The following is a 13,712-nucleotide window of genomic DNA, read 5'->3' as shown; positions in this document are numbered from 1 at the left end:
ATTTACATTTTTAAAGAGCTACCTCCTGGTAAAGACACTTCAGGTCCTTACCCAAAGACCTTGGTCTAAAAGATACTTTTGGTGTCCCTCATCATGCGATCTTCCCGCTCTACCTAAGCGGTGTACCAAATGATCTGCACCAAGAACAATTTCATCCATTCTTTAATCACGGTTCTTTTATCTCCTATATGTGCCCCTGTCTTCTGGACTCAGGGTTGGTCACCTAAGATCAGGCTCCTAGGATCTGGTTGCTAGGAGACAAGACGCTGGGAGGGTGGGGACGCTACACTGCGACAAGCCTAGGAGTGAACGCCAGAGGAGGAAGGAGCAGGAGCAGGCAAGGCGAGGTGACAGTCAGCGGCCGCAGCCCGTCCGGCTCCCTCCCGCCCGGCAAGGGCTCGGCGCTCATTGGCTCCGCCGCTGCGGCGTTGACCCGCGATTGGCCAGGCGGCGTCGGCTCGGCGCTCCGCGGCCCCTCGGCTCTAGTCTCCGCGGCCCCTCGGCTCTAGTCTCCGCAGCCGCCTGCAAGGGGTGGGGGCGGAGTGTGAGGCGCGGCGGACGGGGTTGCCAGCTCGGTAGCGGCGCTTCAAGGCGCGAGGGCGGGAGGTGCTGCAACTGCAGGTAACAGAGGCGCTGCGAGGGCAGCCGAGGCCCTGTGGAGGTGAGTGAGACGCCGAGAGGGCTCGGGTGGCCACCGCGGGGAGGCAAGTGCGGCATGGGGCGGTACCCCTCACAGCCAGCCGGCTCCCGCCGCGACTTCCCACCCCAGGCGGCCCGGGCGGGGGTCCCACTCGCCCAAACGCCCCCGAACGCCCCCGTGGACAGCCCTCAGCCGGCCGCTCCCGGAGCAGCCCGCCGGCCCGCGTCCCGTCACCCGCCCGGTCCATGTCCCTGCAGACCGTCCCGCCCTCGCACAGCGGCGGGAACCCCAGCTTCTGCGCGCCCGGCCGCGCCCCGGGCCTCTCCCTCACCTCGCCCCGCGGCCTGGAGTCTTTGTCCGCTCTGCGCCCCTGGAGTTTCTGTGCCTCCACGGGCATGAGCGGGGCGCGAAGGTCTGGGGGTGCCCCGAGGACGCGCCGCGCAGTGAGCCTCCGGGTCCAAGGTTTGAAGGGGTTTGACCTCATCCCGGGTCTGGGATGTGATTTTATTTCCTCCTCCAGCTGCCTCCGATCTCTTGTCTGTGCAGAAGTCAGGAAGCCCTGGGTACAAGGCCTCTTCCCGGTCCGGGATGACTCGGTGTTACCGCCGCCTTCTGTTAGGCCAGAGGCCTTTGACCTGCCTGCCTGCCTGCCCCACGGGGTCCCCTCTCTTCCCATCTTTCCACTGCCTAAGGAAAAACATCTCTGTCTCCAAGAGCTTTTTTTTCTATTTGAAATAAGAAAAAAAAAATATCAGATTCCTGTTGTACACCTCTATCTGGTGTGGAAGTGACTTAGTCTTATTAATACGTATGTATTAAATACATAAACCAAGAGAAGGGGTGGGGGATGGGAGGGGAAGTGTGTTCTTAAAAAGTGAAGTCTGTTAAACAAATTGGATTTTTATTTTTGGTAAATAACGTATTTTACCTTAAATATTTTCAAGATTTTGGTATTTTATGAATGGGAGTGGATTTCATAGTAATTTGAACTTTGAACTTTTTCTTGTCACTGTTTTTGATAAATTTATACTTTCCAGAATGAGGTGCACTATGACAGCTATTTCGAGATAATTTATGTTTTATTAAGGATTATCCATCAGTGCTATGCCTTTTATACTTAAATTCGGACTCTGATTTCTTGGACAATCATTTAACTAGAATTAATGCTGGGGAGTCTTCCCTTGCCCAGTACAGTTGTATAAAGAGAAGGTCAACAGAAAAACTTTTTTTCACATTTGAATGATTTAAAGTACTGTTAAACATGTATAGCATAAATGAGTATCACATTTGAAATATAAGCTTTTAAGTGTTTGACGTGGGTAATATTTTAAAAATCAATCTTTTTGGAAGTGAAGAGAAGTGAGCTCTCAGGGAGGATCCTTGCCCTGAATTCCATTTTAGATTGTTTTCTACCAAGGCCCAAAAAATCATAATAAAACACCCTGGCCGAGTGTGGTGGCTCACGCCTGTAATCCCAGCACTTTGGGAGGCCGAGAGGGGCGGATCACGAGGTCAGGAGATCGAGACCATCCTGGCCGACATGGTGAAACCCTGTCTCTACTAAAAATACAAAAATTAGCTGGGCATGGTGGTGCATGCCTGTAATCCCAGCTACTTGGGAGGCTGAGGCAGGAGAATCGCTTGAACCTGGGAGGCAGAGGTTGCAGTGAACCGAGATCATGCCACCACACTTTGGCCTGAAGAGAGACCGAGCGAAACTCCATCTTAAAACAACAACAGTGCACCATATGCTCTAACATGCCTCCCAAATTGTGTGGTATGAAAAGCGATCTAAGTACTAGGCAAACAAGTAGAGATCAGTGCTTTGTTCACTAGAGAGAAACCAAGTCTTTAAAGGATTCAAAACTAAATTGATTAATCCAGCAGGACAAGATCCCCATCCATCTTTGCACATACCCATCTATACTTAAATGTTTAAATGAGTTGTGGACCTGCAGTTTGGAGTGAGTTCCAAAGGATACATTAAATGTCTCTTAAGGTTTTGTGACCTTTTCATTAATTCAGCAAACATTTTGGCAGTATCCCTTGCTGGTCACACTTCTGGGGAATCAAAGATAGAAGGCCCAGCCCATCAAAGAAATCATAATCCAGCGAGTTAAAGAGAGAAATAAACAGAAATTTCTCAGGGCCCTTCCAAGGTTTTTCCAAGACCTTTTCCAAGCCTTCTTTCCCCATGTTTTCATCAAACAGCCTGTGACTTGAAAAAGGGCATTACTTTTCAGATTTACTCACTTTTTTCATCTGACTTTGAGATGACCAGCCCTTTAAAAAACAATGAAGTTCTGTAAAATCTGTTTTCAGCTGGGCACAAGGCAGTGCTTTACAGTTATTAAACTAATTCTTGGAAATTTTTGTGCCAATAATGGCCAAAGTGGAGAGGAGAAAAATAATAGTAATAAATTATTTATTGAGCACCTTTTGTATGCCAAACAGTGTGCTGGTGCTTTATATATAGTATTTAATTCTCACCATAACTCCAAAGGTTAGGTATTATTTTCCTTACAGTATAGCTGAGACAGTATATTGGAGCCATAGGTTGCACTGCTAGAAGTGGTAAAGCTGGGTAAGAATCTGTAGCTGACTCTTTCTACTCATTTTGTTGGTGGCATACTTCATTGGAATGTTGCTGTCTCTCCTTTTATCTGTCACATTAATCTTTATGAATCTGTTTAAATCTGAGGATCTCTGGAGTGGTAGTGCTGCTACACACATTATGTAGTCCTTACTACATAAGCACTTTCCATATATCCTCAGAAGTACGTAAGCTAGCTACTATTATTATTTTTGTTTTACAGATGAGGAAATTGAGGCACAGAGATTAATCTGAACCAGATAATGCCATAAGTAGTAGAGCTGGGATGCAAACTTGGACAGTCTGACTCGAGTCTGCACACTTAACTACTCCACTGTTCTGGCCTTCAACAAGGTACATCTTTGGTTGGTAGGAAGCTGTAATTTTAGTGTGCTAAATGTTTTTCTGTTTTTGTTTCTTTTAAATGTTCATTCAAACACATATAGGATAACTTTATGTTGTCTACCACCTAATGTTCTCTACCACTGTCTTATGTAAACAATGACGTAGTACTAATTATAATTAACATTTAAGAGCATACCACATTTGTGACCCCGTGCTGTGTTTTAAATATTTCACATAAATCCCAGCACTTTGGGAGGCTGAAGTGGGCGGATCACAAGGTCAGGAGATTGAGACCATCCTGGCTAACATGGGGAAACCCCGTCTCTACTAAAAATGCAAAAAAAATTATCCGGGTGCGGTGGCGGTGGCAGGTGCCCGTAGTCCCAGCTGAGGCAGGAGAATGGCGTGAACCTGGGAGGCGGAGCTTGCAGTGAGCCGAGATCACGCCCCTGTACTCCAGCCTGGGTGACAGAGCGAGACTCCGTCTCAAAAAAAAAAAAAATTTCACATAAGCCTCAGCACAATCTAAATACTATTATTTATGCAACATGTCATTTGTGAGATACTTTTATCGTCTTCAAAGTGCTTTCACAAAATAATCCCTTTTAATTCCTTCCACACTGTCAGTCAGAAGTATTACCATCACCTGCTTTTACTGCTGCATTTCAGCAAGGTTGTATGACTTGCCTTGGCTAGCAGGTGGTGAAGCCAAAACTCAAACCAGAGCTTCAGACGCCTGTGTATGCTGTTTTTTTTTTTATTGTACTGATCTGTCAGTGAATCTCTGCTTTGTACTTCTTGTCCCAAGATAGATCATTTTTTTCCATAGGAACAGTTTATATTTGGAGATTGTATTCCTAACCCAGAATCCAGTGTCAGCTGAATCATAGATATAACTAGTTAAAACTTTTGTCATTATTTTCATCTGTAAATTAATGTTCCAACTTTAGATACAGTGCCTGGCACATAGTGATGACTCAGTAAATGTTTGAATGAAGAAGTATGTCGTCCACATTGATGTAAAAAAGTTCCTCAAATGTTTTATGTTTGCATGCATAGTTTCTTTTTGTATTTGATATCATAACCCTCTCCCCACACCTCACAAACAGAAACTTTCAGAATTACTTAACTGAATCATAACTAACTTCAAAATATATTAGACTCTGTCCCTACTGACCCTAAACGTTTATTTCCAATCTGCTGTCTTAGCCCGTACTATACCTCTTGTGTGGAATGGAAAGAGCGTGGAATTGAGAATCATTTTTACCTGGATTTGAATCCTTGATCTGCCTCTTCTTAGCTCTGTGATCTTGTAAAACTTACTTAACATCTCTGAACCTCATCTTGTAAAATTGGGGACTCTGTCTCTAAAGAAAAAAAGATTAAAAATATTGTATGCTTTTTATCATATATTTATTCATCTCTTCATATTTTTATACATCCATTTATCAATGCATAATATTCAAATCCTTTTTTGTGAAGAGATTTAGGCTATACTATGTTTATTTTAGGTTAGTTTTATTTTTCCTTTACATGGTAGCAGATAATTCTTAGGAATGAATTATAACTGATCTGTAATGTTCTGAAAACATTTGGATTTCAGAGTTAAATAAAGCTTTTTGTCTTCCCTATCCCTAGTTCCAAAAGATGAGTCGTGGATATTCAGAAAACAACAATTTCCTGAACAATAATAACCAAATGGTGTTGGACATGATCCTTTATCCATTAATTGGAATCCCTCAGACTATCAACTGGGAAACTATAGCAAGGCTCGTGCCTGGATTAACACCGAAAGAGGTAAATAACAGTCCCCCCAGAATATCTCCTGAAAATGTTCATAAAAGGTCATCAATTTAAAGAAACACCGAGAGAGAGAAAAATATTTGAGTTTTACATATCCAAATGCATGTATTAACACTGAATAGACAGCTATATAATTTGACTAGATGCAAATTACATAAATTATATATATATATTAGTTGTTGTTTTTGCTTTTTTGAGGCAGCATCTCTCACTCTGTCATCCCAGGCTGGAGTACAGTGGTGCCATCATGGCTCACTGCAGCCTCAACCTACCAAGCTTAAGTGATCTTCCCACCTCAGCATCTCACAGTCTCTCTCTCTGAGTCTCACTATGTTGCCCAGACTGGTCTTGAACTCCTGGCCTCAAATGATCTTTCTGCCTCTGCTTCCCAAAGTGCTGGGATTACAGGCATGGTCTACCATACCCAACCTGGTCTTCCTTGTTTTACAAGAGCATAAATATATATGCCTTTGAGTTAAAACACATTAAAATAAAACTCTACCCTGAATTTTAAAATATAAAAATAGAAGTTAGAGACTTTTGCATAGTGAAATGTGTACAAATATTTTAGATGTTACTCTACAGGTTAATACTCACTTACGGCCGGGCGCGGTGGCTCAAGCCTATGATCCCAGCACTTTGGGAGGCCAAGATGGGCGGATCACGAGGTCAGGAGTTCGAGACCATCCTGGCTAACACGGTGAAACCCCGTCTCTACTAAAAAATACAAAAAGCTAGCCGGGTGAGGTGGCTGGTGCCTGTAGTCCCAGCTACTCGGGAGGCTGAGGCAGGAGAATGGCGTAAACCCGGGAGGCGGAGCTTGCAGTGAGCTGAGATCCGGCCACTGCACTCCAGCCTGGGCGACAGAGCAAGACTCCGTCTCAAAAAAAAAAAAAAAAAAAAAAAAAAAAAAAAAACTCACTTACAAAAAGTAATTATTGAAAAATATCTTCAAATAGAAGGCAAGAAAATATGTTCTCAATTTTTTATTTAAAAAATTCCCAAACCACTGGGCATGGTAGCTCATGCCTATAATCCTAGCACTTTGGGAAGCAGAGGCAGGTGGATCGTGAGGTCAGGAGTTCAAGACCAGCCTGACCAACATAGTGAAACCCTGTCTCTACCAAAAATCCAAAAAATTTGCTGGGCGTGGTGGCAGGCACCTGTAATCTCAGCTACTCAGGAGGCTGAGGCAGGAGAATAGCTTGAACCCGGGAGACAGAGGTTGCAGTGATCCAAGATCACGCCACTACACTCCAGCCTGGGCGACAATGTGAGACTCTGTCTCAAAAAAAAAAAAAAAAAAATTCCCAAACCTCTATTTCTTTCATTTTATATTATGACAGTGTGCAAAAAGGTTTGATGAATTAAAGAGCAGTGGAAGCTCACCTGTTGACAACCAGTATAATTCCCTAATGGCTGCTGGAGAGAGTCCTGTTGAAACTTTAGCCACATATATCAAATCCTCACTTCTTGACATACATGGAGGATTTCAGGAGACTCCAGTTGGACATGATGCAGTTCCCAAAACAGGTAAGGTTTTAAACTAAAATGTAGTACTTGTCCTTATGATAATTCTGCAGAATATTATATATTCCAATCAACTTTTCTTTCTTTGTTTAAAGGCTAATATAAACATTAATAGAGAAATGTATTCATATTTGTATCTTCCTGAATTTTGTTGTTTTTTCTTTCTGAGACAAGGTCTTGTTCTGTTGCCCAAGCTGGAGTACAGTGTCACCATCTTAGCTCACTGCAACCTCCATCTCCCAGGCTCAAGAGATCCTCCTGCCTCAGCCTCTCAAGTAGCTGGGACTAGAGGCATGCACCACCATGCTTGGCTAATTTTTGTATTTTTTGTAGAGACAGGGTTTTGCTGTGTTGCCCAGGCTGGTCTGGAACTCCTGAGCTCAGGCCATCCATCCACCTCAGCCTCCCAAAGTGCTGGGATTACAGATGTGAGCCACTGCATCTGGCCTGAATTTTTTAAATTATGTTTATCTTTGCTATTTTTTTAAAAAAAGTTTTAGGGCTAGATGCAGTGGCTCACAACTGTAATCTTAGCACTTTAGGAGGCCAAGGTGGAAGGATCACTTGAGGCCAGGAGTTCAAGACCAGCCTGGGCAACATAACAAGACCCCGTCTCTACAAAAAAATAAAAAATAAAAATTAGCTGGGTGTGATGGTGCACACCTGTGATCCTGGCTACTCAGAAGGCTGAAGTGAGAGGCTTGCTTACGCCCAGGAGGTCAAGGTTACAGTGAGCTATGATCAAGCCACTGTACTTCAGCCTAGGTGTCTGAGCAAGACACTGTCTGTAAAAAAATTTAAACATTTTAAAAAATAAATTTTTAAGTGTTAAAATATAGGTCAAATACAATCACCAAAAAACCCACTTTACTGTGTCAAAATGTTCTACTCTAATCTACTGGCCTGGTTAATTTCATATATATATATATATATTATTTTTTTTACTACAAATACTCTTTTACTTTATTTTAGAGGGCTTTGCCCTGTGCCCTTTACTTAATATTCCTCTTTCCTGAGAGACTCTTGCTTGTCTCTCATGTTATGTTTTTTTTTGTTTTTTTGTTTGTTTGTTTGTTTTTTTACAGCTACTCTTTTTGTTTTTGGAGATGGAGGTTGCACTGTGTTGCTCAGGCTGCTCTTGAACTCCTGAGCTTAAGCAATCCTCCTGCCGCAGCCTCCTGAGCAGCTGGAACTACACGTACATGCTACTGTGCTGAGCCTACAGCTACTCTTTATTATAGTCAACAAAAGCTTCAACTGACACGGTAGTGGGGTAAAAGATGTTTTCTGCAATTACATTGGAAATAATAACTGGTTCTAGAAATCCTCTGAGTGTAGCGAGTTATTTTAATCTCAGCAGCAGCAGAGTATTGATGTAAAAATTTGCTTCAGAAAGAGAAAACTATGTTGTTGGCTTTTGAACATTTGATCCTGTTTGTACACACCACATTAGTAGTTTTTGAAATTCTCCTTCTAGCAGTAGCAATTTGTGATTCATTTTGTGTACTGTTTCTTCCATATATCTTTAGAAATACTAAAGGAAAATGCCACTCTGATAAGCACCATCTTTAGCCTTGGAAACCATGCATTTACAGTATTACCATTCAATAAATAAAAACCCATTCTCAGCTAGAAACACTAACCCCCACCCTTTTTTTTTGTATGTGTTTGTTTCTGTATTTAAGGAAGACATAGTATAGCTTCTACAAGGAATTGTTCTTCAGAAAGTGAAAATTGTTCTACTCATAATGGTGGAGAAAAGACTGAAGAATCTGAAGGGTAGGCGGCTGGTTGTTTGCTAGATAAGATTTAATATTAATGTCAACTTTATAACATATATGATTGGTGGTTTTATGCATGTTACCATAAGGTAGGAATTTCATATTACATAATTGCTGAAACTACTGGAATCAGCTTAGTTCATGTGTGGAACTGACCTAAACATGACTTATTCATGTTATTATTTATAAATTGGATTACAGTTTTCTATGTAAAGATTTTTATTTTTATATTTATAAATATTAGAAATAATATCTCTTAACACAAAACTTTTAAAAGTAAATTTTAATACCCAAGGAAAAAAAAACTCTGTGCCATTAATTCTCCAACTTTACTAAAGAAATTGGATGTGTGGCCAGGTGCGGTGACACAAGCCTGTAATCCCAGCTCTTTGGGAGGCCGAGATGGGCGGATCACGAGGTCAGGAGATCGAGACCATCCTGGCTAACATGGTGAAACCCCGTCTCTACTAAAAAAAATACAAAAAACTAGCTGGGCAAGGTGGCGGGCGCCTGTAGTCCCAGCTACTCCGGAGGCTGAGGCAGGAGAATGGCGTAAACCCAGGAGGCGGAGCTTGCAGTGAGCTGAGATCTGGCCACTGCACTCCAGCCTGGGTGACAGAGCAAGACTCCATCTCAAAAGAAAAAAAAAAAAAAGGTATTTTAGAACTATTTGAACGTAATTACTCATTATAGAAAATTAAAATGTCTTTCAGTGTATTGCAAGTTTTGATAGTTTTGTTTTGCCTATTTTTACAATAAACAATATTGTTAGGTGTTCAAAATTAATGAATTTTGAAAAATGGATATACCATATAACCATCACCCAAATCAAGGCACAGAATATTTTTATTATTTCTGAAAGTTCTTTTGTATACTTACTTTTCATGGATTTTTATGAAAATCTTACTTTCTATAGATTTTCAAGAATAGCTTGCTTTATCTGTCATTCATATATCATAAAATGAACCTTTGGAAAAGCTCTGGAGGTTGATGATTATGCTGATTGTATAACAGTGTGAATATACTTAATGCCACTGAACTTAAAAATGGTTAAAGTGATAAATTTTCCTTTATGTATATTTAACCACAATTTTTAAAATTCACTCTTTTAAAGTGTGTAGTTCAGTTGTTTTTAGTTTATTGACACAGTCTTGGAGGTTTTCTTTTGAGACAAAGTCTCACTCTGTCACCCAAGCTGGAGGGCAATGGCTCCATCTCAGCTCTCTGCACCTTCTGCCTCCTAGGTTCAGGCAATTCTCATGCCTCAGTCACCTGAGTAACTGGTACTACACGTGTGTGCTACCATGCCCATTTTTGTATTTTTAGTAGAGATGGACTTTCGGCTTGGTGGCCAGCCTGGTCTTGAACTCCTGGCCTCAAGTGATCTGCCTGCCTTGGCTTCCCAAAGTGCTGGGATTACAGGTGTGATCCACCACACCTGGCCGTATTCACACAGATTTTTAACTGATTGGTTGGTTTGTGTGACACAAAAATTTGCCAAAAGTTTTTTTTTACTGAAATAATCTAATATTTTACACTGTAGTCTAAAAAACTATGGAAACTCTATGTTTTCATTACGTCAGTTATTACCTGTTTATGTTTTGACCATAATTTCTTTGGAAGAGCAATTTTGTGAAAATTTGTTTAAATTCTTTTGACTTTGATAGAGCATTGATTATAATCCTTTTTCTGGTAGCCCAATTTTATTTAATTCTTTTTTTTTTTTTTTTTAGAGACGTAGTCTCACTGTGTTGCCCAGTATGGTCCCAAACTCCTGGGCTCAAGCAGTCCTCCCAGTTCAGGCTCCCAAGGTGCTGGGATTACAGTTGTGAGCCACCATGCCTGGCCCTCCAGTAATGTACTTTTTTTCTATCAGGAATGTGTGAATTAAACACACAATTCAATTAAATTCATGTTGTAGGACAGTGTGTCTCTATTCTCTTCCTTTTGTAATGACATGAAGACAGACGTAGATTACACTGATGTTTCTTTTTAAGGTGATAAAATTTTTTGTTTTTATTTTTGAGACAAAGTCTCATTCTGTTGCCTGGAATGGAGTGCAGTGATGTTATCACGACTCACTGGAGCTTGACCTCCCTGGGCTCAGGTGATCCTCCCACTTCAGCCTCCTGAGTAGCTGGGACCACGGGCATGCACCATCATGCCGGCTAATTTTTAAAATTTTTCTATAGAGATGGGGTTTCACCATGTTACCCAGGCTGGTCTGAAACTCCTGGGCCCAAGCAGTCCTCCTGCCTTGGCCTCCCAAAGTGCTGGGATTACAGGCGTTAGCTACCATGCCCAGCCGACATAATTTTCAAAGAAAGTAAATACTAGGCCGGGCGCAGTGGCTCAAGCCTGTAATCCCAGCACTTTGGGAGGCCGAGACGGGTGGATCACGAGGTCAGGAGATCGAGACCATCCTGGCTAAGACCGTGAAACCCCGTCTCTACTAAAAAATACAAAAAACTAGCCGGGCGAGGTGGCGGGCGCCTGTAGTCCCAGCTATTCAGGAGGCTGAGGCAGGAGAATGGCGTAAACCCGGGAGGTGGAGCTTGCAGTGAGCTGAGATCAGGCCACTGCACTCCAGCCTGGGCGATAGAGCGAGACTCTGTCTCAAAAAAAAAAAAAAAAAAAAGAAAGTAAATACTAGGAGATTATAATTTTTGAAGCAGACTCTCTGATGTATCATTTAAACTTGTGCTTAAATTATGTTTAAATATGTAAATAAGCACATTGTGGTCTTAGGAATGCTTTTAACTACATTTATTAATTTATATTTAATATATTTATATTTTATGTATATGAATACCTAGAAGCAAACTTTTTTGCTGTTAAAAATAATGAAGCCATGCTAGTTTTTCATTTGATTCTTTAGTGAAGAATTATAGCTATTTTTCCTTTTTTAAAAAATGAAAATTTTAGTATTTAATGATAATCTCTCTCCCATGCCCATAACCGTGTAAAAGTGCTGTTTTATGTCCCTCATAGGAATTAGAGTGTGTTGCTTAATTTTTCTTTGTGAAATGGTACTATTTTTATAAACTTTATTTATTTATTTAGAGACGGAGTCTTGCTCTGTCGCCCAGGCTGGAGTGTAGTGGAGCCATCTCGGCTCACTGCAACCTCCGCCTCCCGAGTTCAAGTAATTCTCCTGCCTCAGCCTCCCAGGTAGCTGGGACTGCAGGCACTGCCACCATGCCCAGCTAATTTTTTGTATTTTTAGCAGAGACAGGGTTTCACTATATTACCAGGATGGTCTCGATCTCCTGACCTCGTGATCCGCCCGCCTCAGCCTCCCAAAGTGCTGGGATTATAGGTGTGAGCCACCGCGCATGGCCATAAACTTTATTTTTAATGTATAACTTGAAAAATAAATTTCAAACTGTGTAAATTATTAGTCCTGTAGTAACAGTATTTTATTTGTTTTATTACATCAGTAATTTGCTAAAATTCGTCATAATCTAAGATATGATCAGGCTTGCAAGACACTTGAAAAACGTCAAGACCCTATAAAACTGATTGGTGGTCAGAATTGTCAAAAACATCTTGTTCTCTTCCTTTCACTAAATGTCAGTATTCTCGGCTCCTTTTCTAAAACTCTAATAATTGCATTTTTGTGTAACATTTTTTATGAAGGCCGAACATGGTGATCCATGTGTGTGATGAAGCAAAAAACTTGAAAGAAGATTTTACTTGCCCGCGAGATCTTTTGATATCAGAAATGAAGTACTTTGCTGAATATTTATCTATGGATGCCCAGCGCTGGGAAGAGGTGGACATTTCAGTTCATTGTGACGTTCACATTTTCAACTGGTTGATAAAATATGTTAAAAGGAACACTGAGGAGAATAAAGATTGTGAGATGCCCACTTTAGGTAAAAAACAATCTGTTGCTTATTTTGTAGTGAAATTTGTGTGTCACCTGGTAGTTTCTTCAGGCCAAAAGTGAAATATGGAAAATTGTTTGGACACCAGTGTTTACGCTCATATTACTAACAGCCTTTTAGGAAACTGATAATCTCATCTTTTTTAGAAAATTATAGTAAATTTATGGCAAATGAACAGATCTCTAGATCAGCAGTTCGCAATGTATGGTATATGGACCAGTGGGATACTAGGGACCCTTTTAGGGTGTCTACAAGGGCAAAACGTTTGCATAATAATACCAAGATGTCACTTGACTTTCTCACCAGCCTGGCCAACATGGCGAAACTCTGTCTCTACTAAAGATACAAAAATTAGCTTGTTGCAGTGGCGCCCACCTGTAATCCCAGCTACTTGGGAGGGTTAGGCATGAGAATTGCTTGAGCCCATGAGGTAGAGGCTGCAGTGAGCCAAAATTGCACCACCGCATTCCAGCCTGGGCGACAGAGTGAGACCCTTCCTAAAAAAAAAGAAAACGTAGTTATTTTAATAAAAATATGTTAACATTTAATAGGTTTTTTGTTCTTTGTGAATGAATTCTTTTTTTTATTTTCTCTATTTTAATTTCTAATGTGATAAATACTGGCAGATACAACCCACATAAAGAAAAACCCTTTGGGATTCTCAGTTTTTAAGTTTGTAAAGGGGTCCTCAGATCAAAAGTTCAAGAACCAGTGTTCTAAATGATAGCATACTACTAGTATTACTAGTAGAATTACTGTAATAAGAATAATTACTGAGTAATATTTCAATGGGCATATACTTGTATGATCACACTTGTGGTTTAATAGTCTTTCTATGCACTAGAATTGCTATTTACAGTAGTATTAAAATAGAACTCTTATTGGAAAATAAATCTATGCCGACAGTGTAAAAGTTTTTGAAAAAAGTTAGTAATTTATTGTATTATTTAGTGACCACATTAATAGGAGAGGTTTCTAGTGGTCCTTAAATAAAAATTACAAGATTGCTAAATCAAAAATTTCAGCCAGAATCCAGAGATTCCAGACTAACCAGCTATAATATGTATGTGTTAAATAAAAATCAAAACATGTAGAGAGAGTGTAGTAAAGGTAAAAGAAATGCAGCAAGC

General features: G+C 40.8%; 1 protein-coding gene across 1 annotated transcript in view; it reads left to right on the top strand.

Moving 5' to 3' along the window:
* Positions 1-517: 517 nt before the first annotated feature.
* Positions 518-13,712, top strand: part of KIAA1841 (KIAA1841 ortholog) — a 58,529-nt gene continuing 45,334 nt past the window's right edge. The window contains 6 exon segments of the mRNA XM_010377470.2: positions 518-661; positions 3,457-3,587; positions 5,217-5,375; positions 6,728-6,914; positions 8,597-8,690; positions 12,332-12,570. Of these exon segments, the coding sequence (XP_010375772.2) occupies positions 5,226-5,375; positions 6,728-6,914; positions 8,597-8,690; positions 12,332-12,570 (670 nt within the window). The 5' untranslated portion in view covers positions 518-661; positions 3,457-3,587; positions 5,217-5,225.

This window comes from Rhinopithecus roxellana, chromosome 17 (genome assembly GCF_007565055.1).
Source record: "Rhinopithecus roxellana isolate Shanxi Qingling chromosome 17, ASM756505v1, whole genome shotgun sequence".
Classification (NCBI taxonomy): Eukaryota; Metazoa; Chordata; class Mammalia; order Primates; family Cercopithecidae; genus Rhinopithecus; species Rhinopithecus roxellana.
The sequence above is the reverse complement of the archived record's forward strand: the minus strand, read 5'-3'. Positions and strand labels throughout refer to the sequence as shown.